General features: G+C 36.7%; 1 protein-coding gene across 2 annotated transcripts in view; it reads right to left on the bottom strand.

Moving 5' to 3' along the window:
- The window catches only part of IMMP2L (inner mitochondrial membrane peptidase subunit 2), an 883,542-nt gene that overhangs the window by 818,327 nt on the left and 42,003 nt on the right, over positions 1-23,212 (bottom strand). For both annotated transcript variants that reach the window (XM_081285017.1, XM_081285018.1), the window contains exon 3: positions 16,388-16,524. In XM_081285017.1, coding sequence (XP_081141143.1) covers positions 16,388-16,522 — 135 coding nt within the window. In that variant the 5' untranslated portion in view covers positions 16,523-16,524. The remainder of the gene's footprint in view (positions 1-16,387; positions 16,525-23,212) is intronic.

The raw sequence follows: 23,212 nt of genomic DNA, 5'->3' as shown, positions 1-23,212 counted from the left end.
GATATTCAACCCTCCTCAAGAACCTTCAAGTCTCAGACCTTTACAATAGGATCAAAGTCTATTAACTCATGATATACATCAGGACAAGATATGGATGAGGACTCTAGGGTGGCACTTGGGGGCAGTTCGCCTATAATCAGAAATTTATGAGAAAAAAAAATCTTTCCTCTAAACACGAAACATACAATGGAAGGACAGGAGCAACATAACCACAACAGACTTTAAAAGGCAATGAGAGAAACATACAAGTCACACACAAAAAAAATCTAAAATCCATCAGCATAAGAAGTCAGTGCCTCCTACCCCAGGAAAAGGAATGCTCTCTTACTAGGGCCCTTCTCTATTCTCTGTAATGGTTCTCTACTCAATCATTGTTCATGACTCTTAGCTTTATCTCTGGCCTTTTCACTCAGAGACTTGATGCTTTTTAAAAAGAAACACTTTTGTTCATAGTATGTTGGGACCCAGAGGCTTCTTTTGACAATGACCATCCCCTTTTAGTATAAGCTAATTGATCTCCCTTGAAATTTTGTAAAGTTACTACTTATCTAACTGGGGTTCATTCCATTCCCCTCAAAACTACACCCATAACTCTTTCAAAAAAGACCTGTCTCTCTTTTTTTTAAATTGCTTTTATTTTTTAAATACATGATAGTGGAATGCATCACAATTCTTTTTACACATATAGAACACAATTTTTCATATCTGTATATAAAGTATGTTCACACCAATTCATGTCTTAATACATGTACTTTGGGTAATGATGTACATCACATTTCACCATCATTGCTAAATCCCTGCCCCTCCCTTTCCCTCCCACCCCTCTGCCCTATCTAGAGTTCATCTATTCCTCCTATGCTCCCTTTTCCCTACCTCACTATGAGTCAGTCACCTTATATCACAGAAAACATTCGCCATTTATTTTTGGGGGATTGGCTAACTTCACTTAGCATTATCTTCTCCAACTTCATCCATTTACCTACAAATACCATGATTTTATTCTCTTTTATTGCTGAGTAATATTCCATTGTGTATATATACCACATTTTTTTAATCCATTCATCTACTGAAGGGCATTTAGCTTGGTTCCACAGTTTAGCTATTATGAATTGTGCTGCTATAAACACTGATGTGGCTGTATCCCTGTAGAATGCCGTTTTTAAGTTCTTTTGATATAGACCAAGGAGAGGGATACCTGATCCATACCTGGTTCCATTCTCAGTTTTCCAAGGAATCTCCATACGGCTTGCCATATTGGCTGCACCAATTTGCAGTCCCACCAGCTGTGTATAAGTGTACCTTTTTCCCCACATCCTCGCCAACACTCATTGCTGTTTTTATGCATAATAGATGGCATTCTGACAGGAGTGAGATGGTATCTTTGAGTAGTTTTGATTTGCATTTCTCTAATTGCTAGAGATGATGAACATTTTTTCATATATTTGTTGATTGATTGAATATCCTCTTCTGAAAAAGTGTCTGTTCATGTCCTTGGCCCATTTATTGATTGGGTTATTTGGTTTTTTTTGTTTTTTTTTTTTTGGTGTTTAGCTTTTTGAGTTCTCTAATGAACATAGATGCAAAAATTCTCAATAAAATTCTGGAAAATCAAATACAAAAACATATCAAAAAATATTGTGCACCATGATCAAGTGGGATTTATCCCAGGTATGCAAGGTTGGTTCAACATAAGGAAATCAATAAACGTAATTCATCACAACAATAGACTTAAAGATAAGAATCATATGATTATCTCAATAGATGCAGAAAAAGCATCTGACAAAATACAGCACCCCTTCATGCTCAAAATACTAGAAAAACTAGGGATAACAGGAATATGTCTCAACATTGTAAAGACTATCTACGCTAAGCCCCAGCCCAACATCATTCTAAATGGAGAAAAATTGAAGGCATTCCCTCTAAAACCTGGAACAAAACAGGGATGCCCTCTTTCACCACTTCTATTCAACACAGTCCTTCAAACACTAGCCAGAACAATTAGACGAAAGAAATTAAAGGGATACGTATAGGAAAAGAAGAACTTAAATTAGCACTATTTGCTGACGATATGATTCCATATGGAATCAAAAAGCTCCACCAGAAAACTTCTAGAACTAGTAAATAAATTCAGCAGAGTAGCAGGTTATAAAATCAAAACCCATAATTCAAAGGCATTTCTGTTATCAGTGACAAATACTCTGAGAGGGAAATGAGGAAAACTACTCCATTTACAATAGCCTCAAAAAAATAAAATAAAGTACTTGGGAATCAACTTAACTAAAGAGGTGAAAGGTCTATACAATGAAAACTACAGAACCCTAAAGAGAGAAATAAAAAAGACTTTAAAAAGATCTTTCTCTATTTTGGAAATACCAGGATGCTATGGCACAAAGTCCTTAAGAACATTACAATCGCCTCCATCAAATTAAAAGAATTTATTAAGTCTATCTTAAATCTTTCTGAGGTCTTAACAAAGAGTCTTCCAATCAAGAGTTGATCTTTGTCCCAAACCATTTCTTATTTTGAGTATCTTTTGCCTGCTAGAGACTGGGAATAAAAAAAAGTTTTATTTTCCAACCCAGAAAATATGGGGTACATTATATTTCCTCTAATTACTCCAATAGCAGTTTCCTTACCACCTTTCCAGTTTCCACTAAAGGTTGTTTGTCATTTGTCCAGCTTCTGCAGATAATCCTCCCATCACTTTCCTATCCCCCCAACTGCTACCTTGAACCAAAACCAACATCACAAATTTTAGGGTTTTTTATGCAAAACTAATAATATCACTAATATGTGTATATATATTTAGATGTATGCTAATACTATCAGTTTTTTGTTTCAGTTATCTATTGTTTTATAAAAATTAAAAAAAAACACACACACACACACTCCAGCAGAGTGCAGAAGTACATATCTTTAATCCCAGTAGCTGAGGAGGCTGAGGCAGGAGGATCCTGAGTTCAAAGCTAGCCTCAGAAATGGCAAAGTATTAAGCAACTCAGTGAGACTCTGTCTCTAAATAAATACAAAATAGGGCTGGGGATGTGGCTCAGTGGTCAAGTGTCCCTGAGTTCAATCCCTGGTATAAGGGGGGGAAAAAAAAAAAAAGCACTTCAAAACTGCCTTAAAAGAACAACTTAAGTTTATTTCTTCAAGATTTTGAGTTTGGTCTCTAGTCAACTGGGCAGGTCCTGTGCTGGTGTTCCTTGAGGTCACTTATATAAGTTGTAATTAACTGGGACTAAACAGGGTTGGATAGTTCAAGCTAGTCCCATTAATAAGTCATAAACTTACCTGAAGCTTGCTTGCCAGGATGCTTTAATACCTTCCGATATCTACTTTAACAGTATAACCTGAGCTCTTACATGTTCCCAGTTCAAAATTTTTTTTTAATTTTTTTTTAGTTGTAGTTGGATACAATAACTTTATTTATTTATTTTTATGTGGTGCCGGGGAGGATCGAACCCAGAACTTCACACATGCTAAGCGAGTGCTCTACCACTAAGCCACAACCCCAGCCCCCAATTCAAAAATTTTTACCAAACTTCTACTTGAGCAATATTTGCTGATGTCCCATTGGTCAAAGAAAATCAGAAGGCCAAAGTCAATGTGGGAGGAAGCCATGCAAATGAAGGAGAGAGGCCTGAATTCAATGAGGAGCCATTGCTATAAAAATATACACATCTTCCACACTAAGTGAATGGACCATTCACTCAGAACATTCTTGTGATTGTGCTTTGCGCAGTCTGGCTGGGCACAATTCAGGAGCCACTTGTCAAAAGAAACTAACTTTATTTTTAGAACTACAAACACCAAACAAAACAGCTCCTCAGGAAAAAACCCTCAGAGCCCAACTGCCACCACCGGCTTCCACAAGCCTCTCACCCACACAAGCCTCACCACCTCCCATAATCCTCCTGCTCTTGAGGCCAATTGGCTGGGTTGCATGGGCAGAGCCAAAGAAGTCCCCCAATGAGCAGCTCCGTGGAGGAGCCAATCAGCTAGATGTTGCTGGGGCCGCTGTGAGCCAATCATCAGCTGGCAGCTGGAAGTTTGCTGGGGCCCCTTTGGCTGTGGCTCTCAACAGTGCTTCCTGTTGATCTTTTTTTTAAATTATAGAAATAAAAGACCATTTTATTTTTTAAAAAATACAAAATTTTTGGCTGGGGTTGTGGTTCAACAGTAGAGTGCTCGCCTAGTACATGCAAGGCCCTGGGTTCAGTCCTCAGCACCACATATAAATAAAGATATTGTGTCCAACTACAACTAAAAAATAAATATTTTTTTTAAAAAATACAAATTTTTATTTTTTAAAAAATAAAAAATAATTTCTGGCAAATTAAATAAAAGATAATAACCATCTTAAAAGTGAATGATAAGCTAAAAAGTTTAAGCATTATTTTTTAAATAAAAATGTAAAAATAACAGAAAATGAAAATTAGGAAGAAAAATGAAGTTCATAAAATAGTAAGAAAAATTTAAAATGACATAAATTAGTATAATTGTTGGCATAAAAGATGAGAAACAATAACTTAAAATTAGCACAAACATATGGTGAGTAACAGACTAAAGGATGGGGAATAAAAGAATATTTTTTGAAAGGTACAAGAGTAAGAATGCAAAAGATCAACAAACAAAATCGATCCGGATTTTTCATGCAAAAGTAATTAGCAAATCTAGGAAACACTCAACAATTTGCCCTCACCCAAGACTTGGGGCTCTCTCAAGGAAAGAGTTCTCAAATTTTATAATATAATTCAGATTCCAAGGCCCTCAGAAAATGATTCTAATTTCATATGTCAAGAATGGTACTCATGAATCTTACTCTTAGTTAATAAGTACAACCATGTGTGGTATTAATTTTAAAAAGGCCCATGGAGCACACTGATTACAAAAGGGATTTCTCAAACAAGAAACAGTCAATGGGCCTCCTTATCCTTCACATTGCACTTACTGCTTGAAGCCCTTATGACAAAGCAACATTTAAAATTTCAGAATCAAAAGACAACCTGCTCCACTCCCCTATTTATAGCTCAATTTCAACTGTTTCATTCTTTCAAGCTTTCCTCCATCAATAAAGCAGAATTTTTCAAACTATAGGTCACAATCAACGAGTGAGTCATAGAATCAATTTAATGGGTTGCAGCCAGAACTGAAAATATCAAAGGGCATTGCACTTAATGATGGTAATTACGGCTTAAGTACTGTTATGTAAAACTTTCATTTCAATTGTGCACATATGTGTATAAAGCAAAACTCTTACTACTTAATATGAGTCATAAGCTAAAAAGGTTGAAATTCTCTGCCATAAAAAATTTGATGGGTTCACCAAGGAGCTAAAAAGTTTTCAGGAGACTAGTACAGAAACACCCTCAAAGTCAAAAAAAAAAATGGATGACAATTTTATTTTATCATATTTCTGTGGAGTTTAATTATTCAGGCACTTCAATGCTTCAAAGATCAAATTTAATAAATATTTATTCAACTTGCCTCTAAATTGGTAGGTGAGAAAAACATGTCCCTTTCTTTTAGAAGCATACAAAAGTAGGGTTAACCTATGAAATACTAGAGGATAACAGAAAAAATCATAATCATGAGTCAAATTTCCAAATGCTGTAGGATTTCAAAAAACTGAATGACGGAATTAAGGAAAGTTGTAAGAAGATAAAACTTGAGAATAACCTTAAACAGAGCAAAAGATAAGAAAATGCAGAGGAGAAGTTATGCTGACTATCTATATACATAGAATCTCAGAGCTCAGTGGCATAACACAACACTGAATAGATTTACTCTATACAGTCACACTCAGGTGTTTCTGATATCATGCAGCTACCATTCCCCATGGTGGCCTCAGGGTCCTCAACTGGATCTTCTATTGTACTGTATAGTACCTACACAGAAGTCCCCAGTTTAACAATATTTCAACTTCTGATTTTCCAACTTTGTGACAGTGCAAAAAAAAAGAAGAAGCATTCAGTAGAAACCATACTTTGAATCTTGAATTTTGAACTTTTCCCTGGCTACTGGTACAATACTTGTTCAATGATGGGCAGCAGGACAGCAAGCCACACCCTGTCAGCCATATGCTCATGAGGGTAAACAACCAATACTCCACAGTGTTCTATGTAGTAGATGTTCAGTAAGCCATGACGTTCAGTAAGTTAGTGTGTTAAATACATTTTTTAAGAGAGAGAGAGAGAGAAAGAGAGAAGAGAGAGAGAGAGAATTTTTTAATATTTATTTTTCAGTTTTCGGTGGACATAACATCTTTATTTTATTTTTTTATGTGGTGCTGAGGATTGAACCCAGCGCCCCACACATGCCAGGCAAGAGCGTTACCGCTCGAGCCACATCCCCAGCCCCAAAATACATTTTTGACATGATATTTTCAACTTATAAGGGATTTACTGAGATGTAACTCCATCAAAAGTATGTGTGTGTTTGAGTATATTATGGTGTTTGGAAATCTTTACAAAAATAAAAATAAAAAACAATTCCCTGCTAGGAAGAGATTGCTCCCTCCCAAGGCTAGCCAATTCTTAAAAATTACAAAAGCTAGGCCAGAGGATAACTGCAATATGCAAACTCACCAATCCAGAGCCAAGACCACTTTGTCTTTGGTCATGACAACCCAGGAGACAATGTTCCTCTGCCTTAATCATTCCAATTAGCGAAAATTATTCAAACTAACCATTCTAACCTATTGACCCTGCTCTGCCTTATTTTTCCCACAGAAAACCCAATAAAGACTCTGGTCTAGAGCTTTCCCCTTGCTCTTACCTTCTTCCTCCTGGCCTCCCTGGTGTCCTTCCTAAGTGGCCCTGTGTCTATGCCTTGCCTTCAGTCTATAGACCTGTAAGTATAATATAAACACGATAGCAGAATGCTGTGTTTGTTTTCTTTCTTCTTATTACACATATAGAACACAATTTTTCATATCCCTGTTTTTATATAAAGTATGTTGACACCCAATTTGTGTCTTCATACATGTACTTTGGACAATGATGTCCATCACATTCCACTATCCTTGCTAATCCCGTGCCCCATCCCTTTCCCCACCCCTCTTCCCTATCTAGAATTCATCTATTCCTCCTCCCCATCCCACTATGAGTCAGCTTCCTTATATCAGAGAAAACATTCGCCATTTGGTTTTTTGGGATTGGCTAACTTTACTTAGCATTATCTTCTCCAACTGCATCCATTTGCCTGAAAATGCCATGATTTTATTCTCTTTTATTGATGAGTAAAATTCCATTGTGTATATATGCCACATTTTTTAATCCATTCATCCACTTAAGGGCATCTAGGGTGGCTCCACAGTTTAGCTATTGTGAATTGTGCTGCTATAAACATTGATGTGGTTGTGAATAACAAGGTTTTTATGGGCCAGGCCTAAAAAGAGCATCTCACTTTCACCCATTTTCTACTGGCCAGAGATCAGTCATTTCTGACCATTAGAAAAGTAATAAATTAATTAATCAATCAAGCCACCCAGCCTTGGACCAAAGTGGAGGACTTAAAGTGGAGGTCCTCCCTCTTATAACAATAAACACCCCAGACAATATAACAAACAAGTACAGGAAGACTGCAAGACAGAAAGAAGGCAGACAAGAGGCTAGGAACCTTAGAACCTGAATTTCACCGCTGCAATGTCCCTATGTTTTCTTGTAGCTTGTCTATATCCTATATGAGGCACTGGAGAAGCTTACAATGTGGAACCAAAAATTAGGGTGGAGGGTGGGAAGCCTGCAGAAAAGCTTATTGTTACTGGACAAAGGACCAAGTAAAAAGTGGCTTAGCAGAAGAGAAAACTTTTTTTTTATAATAACCATCCTAATACAGTCAAATTAGCCCCATCCCAACACTGTGGTGTCAGCACAGCACAGCAGGAAGGACTTCCTGTCCACCCAGCAGCAATGAGATGGGGCAAGCTAGCCCTTCACTTCTTCCTCTCAGGCAGCTTGGAGGTATGATGAGAGGACAAACAACATCAGTCAGCATCTCATCTTATGGCTTGAGACAGACTGCCCTCACAGAGCTAACTAGTTTGATATGAGTTTGGTAATTTCTTAAAAAATAAAGTAAAAGTACCATTCCATTACTAGTTACACTCCTAGGAAGAGTATATGAAATATTAAGTGTGAAAGGGACAGGATGTATACAGCTTACTTTCAAATGGTTTAATACCAAAAACAATAAGAATGTGCATATGTATACTTACATATGTGTGTGTGTATATATATATATATATATATATATATATATATATATATATATATATACATACAGAAATACTGAGAAAGGGAGATAAGGAGAAACTGAGAGAGGAGGGGGAGAGGGGGGAGAGAAGGGGGGAGAGAGGGGGGGAGGGAGGAAGGAAGGGAGGAAGGAAGGAAGGAAGGAAGGAAGGAAGGAAGGAAGGAAGGAAGGAAGGAAGGAAGGAAAATCAATGTGAAAAAAATTAAAAACTGGTATATCTGGGTACAGAACCCATGGGAGTTCTCTGTACTATTCCTATAACTTTTGTGTAAATCTAAAATCACTTTTTCAGTTTTGTTTTGTTTTGAGATGGAGTCTTATTTATTGCCCAGGCTACTCACAAACTCACTTGTGATCCTTCTGCCTGGGCATCACAGTTAGCTGGAATTACCGATTGGCACCACCACGCCCAATTTAACAAAAATTCTTAAAAGATATGAAAAAACCCAGTGTTTAAATAACATACATAACCTTAGCTGACTTGATTATATAAAACAGAAGCATATAAGAATTCTCTCATGGGAAGAAAAAAAAATCCATCAAGGGACATTATAACATTACTACTCATCAACTGTTTCGGGATCATATAAGTTTGTTGCTATAAATACAAAATAATCTATTTGAATTCTCTGTTAATGACAGATTACAAAACTACATAAAAACTCATAGTATCCTAATAGGTAAAAACCTCAGGTAATATTTCTGAATCAAAAGTAATCTGGGAAGAAAGCACAAAAACAACTCTCAAAGCATTCCAACATTAAATCCTGACTTCCTTCAACATCAGCCCCAGCAAACTAAGGGGAACAAGCAGAGGAGTTCAGCACAGGAAGAATATGTGCCAGGTGCTTCCCAGCATCTTAGAAGTGCAAATTCAGCAGGTAACATAAAACTCCCTAACTTGATCTTAAATGCTGCAGTATAAATCACAATAAATCTCTTGCCTTTAGAATCTGTTTGTAGCCAGCTTCCCAGAATGTCAAAATAATGGTTACAACCAACAATGACTCTTGAGTATTACTAACGCCCCTCTAGGTTAAAAATTTAAAGAGAGAGAGAGAGAGAGAGAGAGAGAGAGAGAGAGAGAGAGAGGAAAAGAGCCCCTCTACTACTTTTGCTTTTGTTTTTGACAGAACTTTTAATTTTAAACTCAGCAAGAAACAAAACAATGACTGCAAAGACCTAGGTAGAAGTGTAACAGGTTTATTACAAATCAATTTTATTCAGGCTCATACACAGTTAGCTGAAAGTCAGGAAAATTTCGAATTAAAGAAAGTATGTTATTGACAAATAGAGGCTTCATTGCTGAAAAAAAACCTATTTTCTCTCATCTACTCTACTATTCAAGTACATTTTGTATAAATATGTCTCTGAAGCCTGAGCTAGAGAGATAGTATAGCATGGAGATGTATTCAAATACTTTTTATCCTGGCAATGCATAACAGGAAAAAAAATGAAAATCTCAAGGATAGTAACATAAAAATTATGTGCGACTGCAACAAAAATAAGATAGTGACACAAAATTATTTTCCTTCACTTACTTTTTAAAGTATTAAAATCTTAATTTTAAATGTGGAAAGCCTACACCTTCTATCAGAACTGGTAACCCTGCTGAAGGCATTCTCAATCAAATAAAACCTAAACCTTTGGTATGAGGTCATTAAACTATTCCTAGGGCACCCTTTTACTCTAAAAGCCTCTGTAAGCCATTGAAGTTCTAATTTGAATAATTGCATTCCACCTACATAAATTCCCTCTGTAGTTTCAACTGTATGTAATATCAGTCTTCATTTCCTGAATTAAATTAATGTCATATAATGTGGTGCTTCTTGGAAAAAAAAAAAGTTCATCTACTTTCATAGGTAATCTTTCAACAATCAGTAGATGTGATTCATGCTCACCAGAGAGGAATAGGTCAGTATGAATAATCATTAACCAGCAATTTGTGCCAGCATTCATTGTGTCAAGCATTGCAAAAGGGACATCTCATCCAATAAAATGGAAGCACCTATATAGCTTTTGAAAAATCAAATGTTTCATAAACTGAATCCCATTTTCCATTGAACTATATCATCAAAAACTTCAGGTTTTTTTTTTTTTTGGGGGGGGGGTGCTGGGGTTATGGCTCAGCAGTAGAACGCTTGCCTAGTGCAAGGCACTGGGTTCAACCCTCAGCACTACATAAAAATAAATAAATAAAATAAAGGTATTGTGTCCAACTACAACTAAAAAAAAAAATTAAATAGAATAAAGTTTAAAAAAAACTTCAGTTTCATGTATGATTTATCTTCAGCTAGCTGAGAGTCCCCATGTTTGATCACCCCTATCTTTCTAGTCAGATACTTAATGAATTATAAATTAATATTGGAAAATCCTAACCTAAGAAAAGAACCAATGAATAGTATTGTAAAAGAAAAGAATTATTTCTCATAAGAAAAAAAAATCCTGAAAATAAGCTTCCCCTAGTAAATCACTAGCCAATAGAATCTGAAAGATTTAAAGATTTCTTACCACAAAATTTTTTACACAAAGTGAGTTTCCAGTGTTGCCATGACAGTATTTATTGAATAAACTCAAAGGACTGGAATTACATATACCTTTAAAAGATTTAATCTTGAAATCCTTGGATGTTCTTTAATAATAGGTCTATATGTTGCAGAGTAATCTTTAAGAAAAGTCACTCAAAAGTTACACATATCTGTAATTCCAGATACTCAGGAGGTTTAAGCAGGAAGATCATGAGTTCATGGCAACATAGTGAAACCCCATCTCAAAACGAAAGGAAGGAAGGAAGGAAGGAAGGAAGGAAGGGAGGGAGGGAGGGAGGGAGGGAGAAAAGCTACTCTAAAATACTGATCCTGGGCTATCTCAAATCTAAAAATATCTACTAAAACAGAAATCCATTCCCAACTTTAATGACTCACAATATCAGTTCATTCCAATTTTGTTAATCTTAGACTATAAAAACAAGGATCATTCTTGCACACTCAAAGGTAAATACAACTTTTTAGATGCGCTCTGAAATCAACCATATGTCCTTGGAGTCACAGAGTAGCTATGGTAGATACACTTATTTATTCACAATTCTTCCATCCCTCCCACCTCTGCTATGGCTTCCCTGAGGGTAGAAACTATCCTTACACTCACTGAATCTGGTTTGGTTCTATGATTTGCTTTGAACACTGAAATATGGAAAGAAGAATCAAAGTTCCTAACTCAGAATTTAAGAGGCTCTGTGTATTTTTTTCTCATCTTCTGTCCTGCTTTCAAACATGAGAAGAGCACACTCCAGCAGGTGCTGCTGTATACAATAGACTAAACCAAACCAATAGGCTATAGTGACTGCAGCCAGCCCAGAGAGTCGTGAGCAAGAAATAAAGATCTTTTATGTAAGCCAAAAAAAACTCGGAGTTGTTTATGGCCATAGCAAAAAGTCAATAGAGTGGCCACGAATAAAAGGGCTAAGGTATTATTTTTCTGGTTCTATTCTGTTCCTCATTAAAATTTCCAGGTCAATTCTCCAAAAAATAGAGTGCTAAACTAAACAGATTTTCAATTCTGGATATACTAAAAATTGACAAAACATTTATCTGACAGATTGATGGCTTTTAAAGTGATTTCTTCTGAACATGTATTCATTATCCAAGACTAATAATTGTTATATCCTCTCTACTAAAGTAAAAGCATCTTGAGGACAGAATTTGTGTCTGATTCATCACCCTCATAGTACCTAACCTAAGTATTTTATACTTAGTAGCCATTGATAAATGTCTGTATCACAATAAACTTATAAGTACTAATCAAAATTACCCATATTCAAAAATGATATCCTAAGATATAAAATTAATTTTATATTTGAAACAACAGAAATGATTAGAACACCAGGAGAATTAGTCCTATGCAATAACTAATGTTCAAAACTGATAATTCATACCAATATTAACTCTTATAAAATGGTACACAGGTTCCTTCCATAAATATTGAGATACAGAATGAGTGGCTAGATCATTCCTGCACCCAAACATGCAGCAGAGATGCATCAAACATCAAGGGCACAATTGCAAGGATTGTCCCATTGAGGGTCCTATCAACCTCTAGCCTAGCACTTTTCCTCTTTTAGTAGTCTCTATCACTGGTCCTCTGTGCCTCTGTTCCCTACTCACTGGAAAATGAGTGGTCCAATTTTCTTCATTATTCCCTATCACCCAATGTATCTATGTTATTTGCTTTCCTCATATTTCTCTATATTATCCTTTGCCCTCCTCTTCTTTTTCTGCTTTCCTTTCATACTTCTAAGCCTCGGTACCAGAAGTCACCACCACATATCCAGAATATCCCTGTTCACAATGAACCAACCAATTACCTTGCACCAAATGGAATTTCCAGACCTGAGTCAAGAAAAACAGGTGTGTTTCTTTTTTTTTTTTTAATTGTAGATGGACACAATATTTTATTTATTTTTATGTGGTTATAAGTACTAATCAAAATTACCCATATTTTGTTTATTTATTTTGTTTATTTACTTTTATGTGGTTCTGAGGATCAAACCCAGCACCTCGCACTCATTAGGCAAACGCTCTACTGCTGAGCCACAACCACAGTCCAACAGATGGGTTTCTTACAGGATGTTCTGGGACTTCGACAGAGCTCCATAATTAAAGAAATGTGAAAACCAGGATTTATTCCAAGGAAGTGTTGGGAAGTGATATTGGCCAAATTATATTGTGTGCATACATGAATATATAACAACAAATCCCATCATTATGTACGACTATAATAATGCACCAATAAAAAAATGTGGAAATAAAAAAGAACTTATCTCAATAAAATTCTATCAAATTCTGCTGAACCTGTCTAAAAACATTGAGTTCATCAAAGTTGTCTATTGCAAAGGATGTCTTTAAATATGCTGAAATTATTAGTTAATCCCCAAATTTCATTATTATGATTTCTGCTCATATAATTTTAAGTATGACTTGGTGCTAATGAACATGTAAATGAAATTATCTGTTATTCTGAGATTTAGTTTCAAATTGAGAAAATAAAGATCCAATATAATAAACATACATATTTTCCTTTCTTTCCAGATTATCCTTTCTACTTGTATTCTAAAAATAGCATCCCCTTTCCTCTAGGAACCATCATTTATACTTTACCCCCAATTCCCAGAGAATAATGAAATGTAAAACAGATGCTCTCTAGCTGGGTATGGTGAGCACGCCCATAATCCCAGCAATTTAGCAGGGTAAGGCCAGCCTCAAAATTTTAGTGAGTCCCTAAGCAACTAAGCAAGACTCTGTCTCAAAAAGGATTGGGAATTAACTCAGTGGTAAAGCACCACTGGATTCAATCCTCAATGCCAAGTTTAAAAATACATAAACAAACAAATAAAACAAAGGTTCTCATTTTCCTATAGATCAGTCTAGCCACAGGCTAGGGATGTGGGGATGTCCAAAGCCAGGCCAATTATGTTACCCACCTTGTTGGCCAAAGCTGATCTGTATATTTGTTAAGATAAAAGTATGTGATACAAGATGAACTGATCATAATCCTTCCCCGAATTTTTCAAACTGAAATTAAGGCAAGAAAGGTGATCTCTCAAACCAGGCATCTTAAGGCATGAGAGCTCACAGAAACCATGTGCCCTGACATGCGGAGAAAGATAATCTGAGAGAACTTAGTCAAAATGCAGACAGAAGCAGAACGTAGAAGACTAATAACCATGGCAATGCTTGAGTGCTGGTTCCAATTGTCCCTGGCAACTGCTGTACTCCTGCACTTCTCATAAGTATATAATAAGCCATCCAATAAATTCCCCTCTATACCTAAGTAAATTCAAGTTATTTTCCTATAACCAGTAGCCAAGGAAATTCTACATATCCAATTCCAAGATAATAAATTAGATTTCTAGGGGTGGGACCCAGGAATACTGCTACAAATTCTAATGCATCTGCAGATTCTAACACATCTAACATTAGTCCATGGACTAGCATTTAAAAATAACATGGTCCCCTAGATCATCATCAGATCTAAGGTAAGCAGGTTTTGTTTCTAAAAATTTTTTTCTCAGAGGCTGGGATTGTAGCTCAGCAGAACAGTACAGTACTTGCCTAGTACATTCAAGGCCCTGGGCACCACATAAAAAATAAATAAATAAAATAAAGGTACTGTGTCCAACTACAACTAAAAAATAAATATTTTTAAAAAAAGAAATTTTTTTTTCCTCAGGAGAATGATGGCTGTATATCAAGCAGCACTAACAAAATTGGAGAAAATCATTTTTACTCTTAGTTGTTATTAAAAGATACATAGCCATAGATGGACTCAAAGATCCCAGAGACCAAAAAGGGATTTGGACTGCTAAGAATAAGGAAGTTTCAATCTGAAATGAAGAATCTGATTCAAAAGCTCTGCAAATAAAGTCTATCTTTCCTTAAGGATTATGTCTAAGATAAGGCTACCAGGAATTTAAAACCGAAGAGGCAGAAAATGCAATCTCCAATGTTAAATATATTAAACTATATTTAGAAAAAAAGACATACACCTGTGAATTGTTCTTCCTATGTTTACTGTACCCCTACAGTAAAATATTTTTGCATTCAAAATAAGTGGCCATTTTGCTGTGGGAACTTGAAAGATAGAATAGAGATCAGAATTCCCTGATGAAGAGAAGGGCTTAAGCACCCTTCAAATGATAGAAGTAGAAGTAAATATGAAGGCAGCCCTACTTTAAACCAAAGAGCACCCGCCGTAACTATATGCTATACTAACTTATCTCACAGACTACCAGAACTCAGAAAGGAGACTGATTTATATATATTTAAATATGTATATGTGTGTGTATATATGTGTGTGTGGTGTGTGTGTGTGTGTGTGTGTGTATCATACTTATAATAAATAAATCCATCCTAACTTCTTAAAGCTGATGCTTTTGTGTTATGATTTGGATGTGAGGTGTCCCCCAAAAGCTCTTATGTTAATACAGGAATAGTTGGTGGCAAAATGAGAGCTATAATCTAATCAATGCATCCTAGTTTGAATGAATTGGCTGGGTGGTAGGCAGGTGGCTGGAGAAGATAGGTCACTGCAGGCGTGCTATCTTTTCTTCCCTGTGTCCACTTCCCCTTCTTTCTGCTTCCTGACCCTGGCATAAACTAAGCATCTATCCCCTGAAGAGCCCTTCTGCATAATGTTCTGCCTCACCTTGGGCCCAGAGCAACAGACTCAGTCAAGTATGAACTAAACCTCTGAAATCATGAGCCAAAATAAGCTTTTCCTCCTCTAAATTGCTCTCGTCAGGTATTTTGGTCACAGCAACACAATGCTGACTAGACATTAATGTCCTTAAGCAGTTCTAATAAAAATGAAAAGGAAAAAACTAAGCTTATTTTTCTCTGTATAATTTTAATCTCTTGGAAATTCATATATTCACTTTCTTTTTTTAATAACTATTTAACCTAATACAAAAATTTAGCATGTTAGTAACAGAAGAAAACAAATAATATTACAAAATACAAATGTTGCTTAACAACATAAACTTACTTATTCAGCTAGGTTCTAAATATAAATTTGAGAAAAATAAAATTTTCTCTGGTATTCCAGAAGACTATTCACATGTAATTTCTGGAATTCTACATGCTGAAGTTCTTCAACTGTAAAGTTCACTTAATATTTTCACTCAGCAAATGTTTAAAGAACACACTGGAATATATGGGATCAGTTATCTAGATTTTTCTATAAACTGAAAGTATGTATCAATAGAATAACCAAATTTGACCCAAACTCATTCTTCAACTGCACTAATAATTAGATTTTGAAAGGATATTTGATATAGCCATACTCAGAGGAAACTGTCATTTAGCAAAATTTCTTTAGAATCTCCACTTACAATTCTCACCAAAAAGTCAAACTACAGACTCAGAGGACTCCTTGATAGTTGTTTTTATTCACCTGTACTAGTAGTTTTAGAAAACCTTATAAATTAATTTAGTCAAGTGAGACTTCAGTTCAATGCTTATTTAAAATCTTTCAGTTACCAGTATTAAAATAATACCTAGAACTCTTCTTTCTAGTGCTTGATAAACAATAAAGCCTGTGCTTGAAAGAATGAAGTTGAAATTGTTTTCACCTGCATTGATGCTCCTTCCACTCTTGCGACACAGGCAACCCGATCCAAGAAAGTCACTGCCACGGGCACTGCCACAAAGAAGCCTTTACAAAAGGCCTTCAAGTATCTTTTCACCAAGCCCTGTGACTGTGCCATACCTAGAAATACAAATAAAACAAGTGAAATTAGCCTCAAGAAAGGATAAGGGCAAAAACAACATAAGAAAAATAAGAGGATGGGAATATTGCATACACAAGGCCCTGGTTCTTATCCCATGAATGACAGACAGAAAGACAAAAGGGAAGGAAGCAGAAGAGCAAACTTATTTTTTAATGTGTTTTATACATTTTATACATCCTTATAACCATTAGAATAAACTTGACTTATAGTCCCGGGAAATACATTAATTCAGATTAACTCTTTGCAGTAGCTCAACTCTACTTGAAAATTTCAGTGGAAAATTTTTATCCTCAAAGCAATAGTACATAAGAAAAAATAATAAGCATATCAAAATCCTTTTTTGTTGAGTAAACTTAACATGTGTTTTGTTTTTGATAAGTAAATCCTTATTTGTGGCTATTATGGTTTTATACCCCCCTAACAGAAGTTTCAGTGGGATACACCCAGCTGAAAACTATTTTCCATACTCCCTCACAAGAAAGCATGACCATGTCTAATCAATGGCATATGTGCAAAAATCACACACTTCTAGGTTATGCTCTTAAAAGGGGCCCATGCTCCCTTTTGTTGTTCCCCATCTTAGAACTCCAATAATAACAATGTAACAGTAAAAACAAGAATGGTCATCTCAAGTTATAAAATCTGCACATTAGAGATGGCTAAACAACAAAATAGAAGGATCCTAGATCCCCAACACCACAGAAGCTCTGTAACTGTCCTGCACTGTTAAATGAGAGGGGAATCATTTTCCACCATGTATAAACTGCCACTGTGTTGGCCTTTGCTATAATAACTATAATAACTAAACTGATCCTAGATAACAATGAAATCTATGAGACTGAGAAAAATATATCACTACGTGTGAATTCAATACATACATAATTATCAACCCTTGCTTAGCCCTGTAACCTTTTGATTAATTTTCAGACTTTCTAGAGATTATGAAAAGGCAATTATTATTTAAAAATAAAATTTACTTATTTCAATGCTTATGTAAATCTTTCAGTTTCCAGTTGTTGAGAGCCACAGCCAAAGGGGCCCCAGCAAACTTCCAGCTGCCAGCAAACTTCCAGCTGCCGGCTGATGATTGGCTCACAGCGGCCCCAGCAACATCTAGCTGATTGGCTCCTCTGCGGTGATGTTCATTGGACTGTTTCCCCACCCTTCAGACTGCAAAGCTGATGACTGGCTCACAGCGGCCCCAGCAACATCTAGCTGATTGGCTCCTCTGCGGTGATGTTCATTGGGCTGTTTCCCTGCCCTTTCAGACCACGGAACTGCTCATTGGGGGACTTCCTTGGCTCCGCCCACGCGACCCAGCCAATCAGCCTCAAGAGCAGGAGGATTGTGGGAGGTGGTGAGGTTTGTGTGGGTGTGAGAGGCTTGTGGGAAGCTGGTGGTGGCAGTTGGGCTCTGAGGGTTTTTTCCTGAGGAGCTGTTTTGTTTGGTGTTTTTAGTTCTAAAAATAAAGTTTGTTTCTTTTGACAAGTGGCTCCTGAATTGTGCCCAGCGACTGAGGGTAAGTAAACTGCTCGCCCCTGAGGGCAGGGCGAGAGGATGGGTAGCCATTCTAAGTTTCCTCTTTTGTTTTGCTTCATTTTTGTTTTAAGTTGCCTGTCCCTGGAGATGAGTGAGATGGAAGAAAAACCGCTCACATCTGAGGAAAAACTATTTGCGTCTGAGGAACAGATAGGGAGAAAGGACAGATGCACATTTCAGGAGGATAGAAAGGCTGATATAATGATTTTGTGTTGTTCCATTTTTATTGCATTCTGTCTCGGTTTTGTTTGGCGTCATCTTGTTGGGTTGTATTATAGTAGAAATACGGGATCAGCAATTAGTAAAAAACAAACCGAAAGACTGTTAAGTAAATTGTTAGAGGAAGGAGGCATCCCAGTAAAATCAAGAGCAGTCAGGGCATACGTTGATACAATACAACAATGTAGCCCATGGCTTTTTAAGGAGGAGTTGTTAAATATATCACAGTGGGACCATCATGGTGAAGATTTAAAAAGAATAGAAAAGAACAGCCCAGGGACTCTGCCAGTTGGCACATTGCCATTGTGGGCATTGGTATCTGGTTTGCTTAGTCCAAAGCCTTCAGTTCAGACAATGGTAGAGGAAGGAGAAGACATATTGATTCAAGTAAAAGAGAAGGTCTCTCAAGTTAGTCAGACAGAGGAAAAGATTCAAGTAAAAGAGAAGGTCTTTCGAGCTAGTGAGACAGAGGAAGGAAGTTTAGAGCAGAAAAAGCCATCAGGGGAAAAGTTACAACAGGAGACTGCTAATAACACCTTTCTATCAGAGAGCGTAAGTGTCCAACCAACAGCACCACCTCTACAGGAGACTGCTACTAACAGCATTCTATCACCAGAGGGCATAAGTGTCCAATCAACAGCACCACCTCCATATGCTAGGAGGCTCCCAACCCCCGCAGTTGATAGTTGGGATCCTGAGACAGGATCTCAAGTATTAACATGCCCTGTATTTGAGGTAAGAGGGCAGCGAATTTACCAGGGTTTAAATTTCAAAACAGTAAAGGAGCTAAAAGAGGCTGTAACAACCTATGGTCCTCAAGCACCCTTCACTGTAAGCTTGGTCGAATCCATTAACAACTTGAACATGACGCCAGCAGATTGGGCTAATATGTGTAAAGCTGTGCTAAATGGAGGTCAATACCTGTTATGGAACGTTGCCAATGAGGAATTTTGCAAGGAGATGGCTAAGCGAAATGCAGCAGCTGGTTATCCTCAGAGAAATCTAGATATGTTGTTAGGAAAGGGACTTTATGAGGATCAGCAGCAACAAATTGCATATGATCCTGGCGTATACTCACAAATTGCTGCAGAGGCGATTAGGGCATGGAAGACTTTACAAGGACATGGAGGTTTACAAGGTCAATTATCTAAGGTAATACAAGGAGCTAATGAACCTTACGCTGAATCTGTAGATAGGCTTATTCAAACAGCTACCAGAATTTTTGGGAATACAGAACAAGCAATGCCATTAATAAAACAACTGGCTTGTCTGAAGGGCGGGGAAACAGCCCAATGAACATCACCGCAGAGGAGCCAATCAGCTAGATGTTGCTGGGGCCGCTGTGAGCCAATCATCAGCCGGCAGCTGGAAGTTTGCTGGCAGCTGGAAGTTTGCTGGGGCCCCTTTGGCTGTGGCTCTCAACATCCAGTATTGAAATAATACCTAGAACTCTTCTTTCTAGTGCTTAATAAACAATAATGCCTGTACTTTAAAGAATGAAGTTGAATTTGTTTTCACCTGCATTGATGTTCCTTCCACTCTTGTGACACAGGCAACCTGATCCAAGAAAGCTTATTTAAAAGCATTGAATGTTTATTTAAAAATAGGGGCTGGGGATACAGCTCAGTTGGTAGAGCGCTTGCCTCACATGCACAAGGCCCTAGGTTCAATCCCCAGCACTGCCACAAAAAAAAAAAAAAAAAAAAAAAAATCTCATGACTCATTTTGGGCAGGGGTTATGGCTCAGTGGTAGAGCACTTGCCTAGCATGTGTGAGGCACTGGGTTCAAACCTTAGCACCACATAAAAATAAATAAACAAAATAAAGGCATTGTGTCCATGTGCAACAACAACAACAAAAAATTAAAAATAAAAATAAAGTTTTCCTCCTCTAAATTATTTTTGCCTTCTCATAAAATGAAATATAAAATAGTGAGGGGTCAAGATTTGTTACTCTATTGGACCAAATGAAGCCAAATGCATTCCAACAGATAAAGAACATCCCTGGCTAGGAAAGATAAATGACAAGTTGGTTCACTGTCTTGCTTAAAACATCTCCGTGTGCTACTCAAGATTAAAAGGAGTAGGTAAAGTGGGTAAAGGGTACAGGGACCCACAGAGAGTCAGGGGAATACTGATTTCTCTTTCTTTACTTAGACTGTAAGACTAGATCAGAGTAACTGAAAATTTCTTTAACACAATCACAAGCCGCCTTCAGCTCCAAACCCACAGGTCAACTTGATTCCAAGATGATCTAAGATTTCTTGTCCTCTTGAGAGTAGCTCCAGAAAGTCTAAAAATGCAATTAGACCAAGCATCTGCCAGAAGGCAAACACAGGAAAGTATTTTGTCTTTCTTTTTTTAAGTTCCCAAAAGTCACACTACCAATAAAAGAGTGTTGTGATAATATTCATATTATAGAAAAAAAAAGAAATAAAAAGAGATGAGAATATAGCAAGGAAAGAAAAAAATATTGAGAAACATATTCATGAAAACAAAGAAGAAAGGGAAAGAGAGGGAGGGAGATAATATGGTATGTGGTATGGTCTGGATATGAGGTGTCTCCCAAAAGCTCCTGTGTGGGATAATTTGCAATAATGTTCAAAGGTGAAATGATCAGATCATGAGAGCTGTAACTTAATCAGTAGGTTAATCCATTTGATTAATAATTTGAAAGAACTACTGTACTGGGTGGTAATTATAGGCAGGCAGGGTATGGCTGGAGGAAGGGAGGGCAGTGTTCATGCCTTTGGGGTTTATATTTTGTCCCTAGCTAACAGAGCACACTTGCATGGTTGCAAATGTGAGAGGGCTAGCTTGTTGGCTCTCTGGCTCATGCTCAAGTGCACTTTCCAACACTCTCGCCTGCTCTGTCCACCTCACCCCCTCTTCTCCCTCTCCAACCCTCTCCCCAGCTCCTCCATGCCTCCCTTGCACCCTCCTTCCAGGTGCCAAGAACTGAGCAGCTTTCCTCCACAAGGCCTTTATGCCATGATGTTTTCTTCACTTTGGGACCAAGAGTTATAGAGTCCAGCTAACCATGGACAGAACCTCTGAAACTAAACCAAAATAAACTTTTCCTCCTCTAAATTGTTCTTATCAGCTATTTTGGCCACAGCAATGCAAAACTGACTAACACAAGGTAAATATTTAAAAAATGGAAAAATGGGCTGGGGTTGTAGCTCAGTGGTAGAGCACTTGCCTCGCATGCACGAAGCTCTGGGTTCAGTCCTCAGCACCACATAAAAATAAACAAATAAAAATAAAGATATTGTGTCCATCTACAACTAAAAATAAAAATAAAAAAATTTTAAATGGAAAAACTACAAATTTTGCCCAGATACTCGCTTCTAAGGATTTTACCCACTAAACTACCCAATTTAACCTTGAAATGCAAGACAAGATGAACATGTGAAAAAGTATCACTACCTACATGACATAAACACTGCAGAGTTATGAAACCATTTACAAAGGGTTCTTTCAAGAGATGCCATTTATCTTACTCGGAAGGAGTGTTTCTGAGTATATAGAGGGTGACGTGGTAAAGAGAAACTCAATTTTCTGACAGAACAAAAACTTCTCTACAGTTATCAATCTAGGATAATGGCTTTCAAACTTTTTTGCCCATGTCCCAAGTGAATAAATATATTTTACATATATATGTGAAGAAATGTGTTTTACATATATATACATACATATGTATATATACACAAACACACACATATAAAATTCAGTACTCACCTCACACATACACAGCCATCTACACATACATCACAGCAATTAAGGTGTAACTGAAAAGTTTCAAAAGCAAGCCAGATGCACATCTATAATCCCTGCTACATATGAAGCTAAGGCAAGAGGATCACAAGTTGGAAGCCAGCCTGGGCAACTGGGGATGTAGCTCAGTGGTGCAGTGCTCCTAAACATTACAGATATTTTTTTTTTTTGGGGGGGGGGGATGGCTTATTCTTACTATGATAATTTTAGTTGGTTACATTTCATTTTAAACTGCTAGTTAGGAATTACTAAAATAATCTGTATGACCTTTAAAAAAAAAAAAAAGGCTTTTGACCTGCAGTTTTATCTAAAGTGATCCTAATCCCTTTTAAAACCTGTATGCACCAAAAAAATTAATAATCTGAATTGGTTAATTCTTAATGACCTACTATAACTGACATCAACAGGGGTTATATATGTGTAGACAAGGAATAAAAACCAGGTTTTTTTTACAATTTTGTCAACATATACTGCATATAACATTCACCAAAACCAAAACTCCTTTATATATGTATAACTGAAGTAAAAGTAATTACAAACTAACTTTTGAAAATAAACAATTAAAAAACATGTTTTCATCCAACTATAATCTTAAGAAAAACTGCTTATGAGTTCCCACACCGGGTACCCACAAAATGTGTTTGGCCCAAGAAACAAAATGCTTCTATGAGAAACTTCTACCATTGCATTCCTGAAATAGCAAGCCTGCTTTGACATGTTTCATTCATTCATTTAGAGCTTTAATATGAGGCCTTTAATAAAACTAATTTCTCATCAATGACAAGTTTCACCTAGAATCAAAACACGTTTACTAACTGCATTTATACATCTCCACAAAATATTTAATATACTTCTTCAAAAGACTGTTTAACAAAGTTTCCATTTATCATCTTCTACAAGTCTTGGCAAGAGAAAAATAACTTTGGCGGATTTATTAGATCTGTACCATCAGGATGCAAAAGACGCATTTTTCTCAACATTAGATTTCATTAGCACAGTCACTCTGAAAACACTTCTAAATAAAAGTTTAACAAGTCAAAACTTCATTAAATTTAAAAATTTGATGACTCCCATATACTTCCTTCTTGGTGTTTTCCAAAATACAAATGAATCCAAAGATTCCAGACTGTGA

This window comes from Spermophilus citellus, assembly GCF_964194105.1.
Source record: "Spermophilus citellus genome assembly, chromosome: 3".
NCBI classification, from domain to species: Eukaryota; Metazoa; Chordata; class Mammalia; order Rodentia; family Sciuridae; genus Spermophilus; species Spermophilus citellus.
The sequence above is the reverse complement of the archived record's forward strand: the minus strand, read 5'-3'. Positions and strand labels throughout refer to the sequence as shown.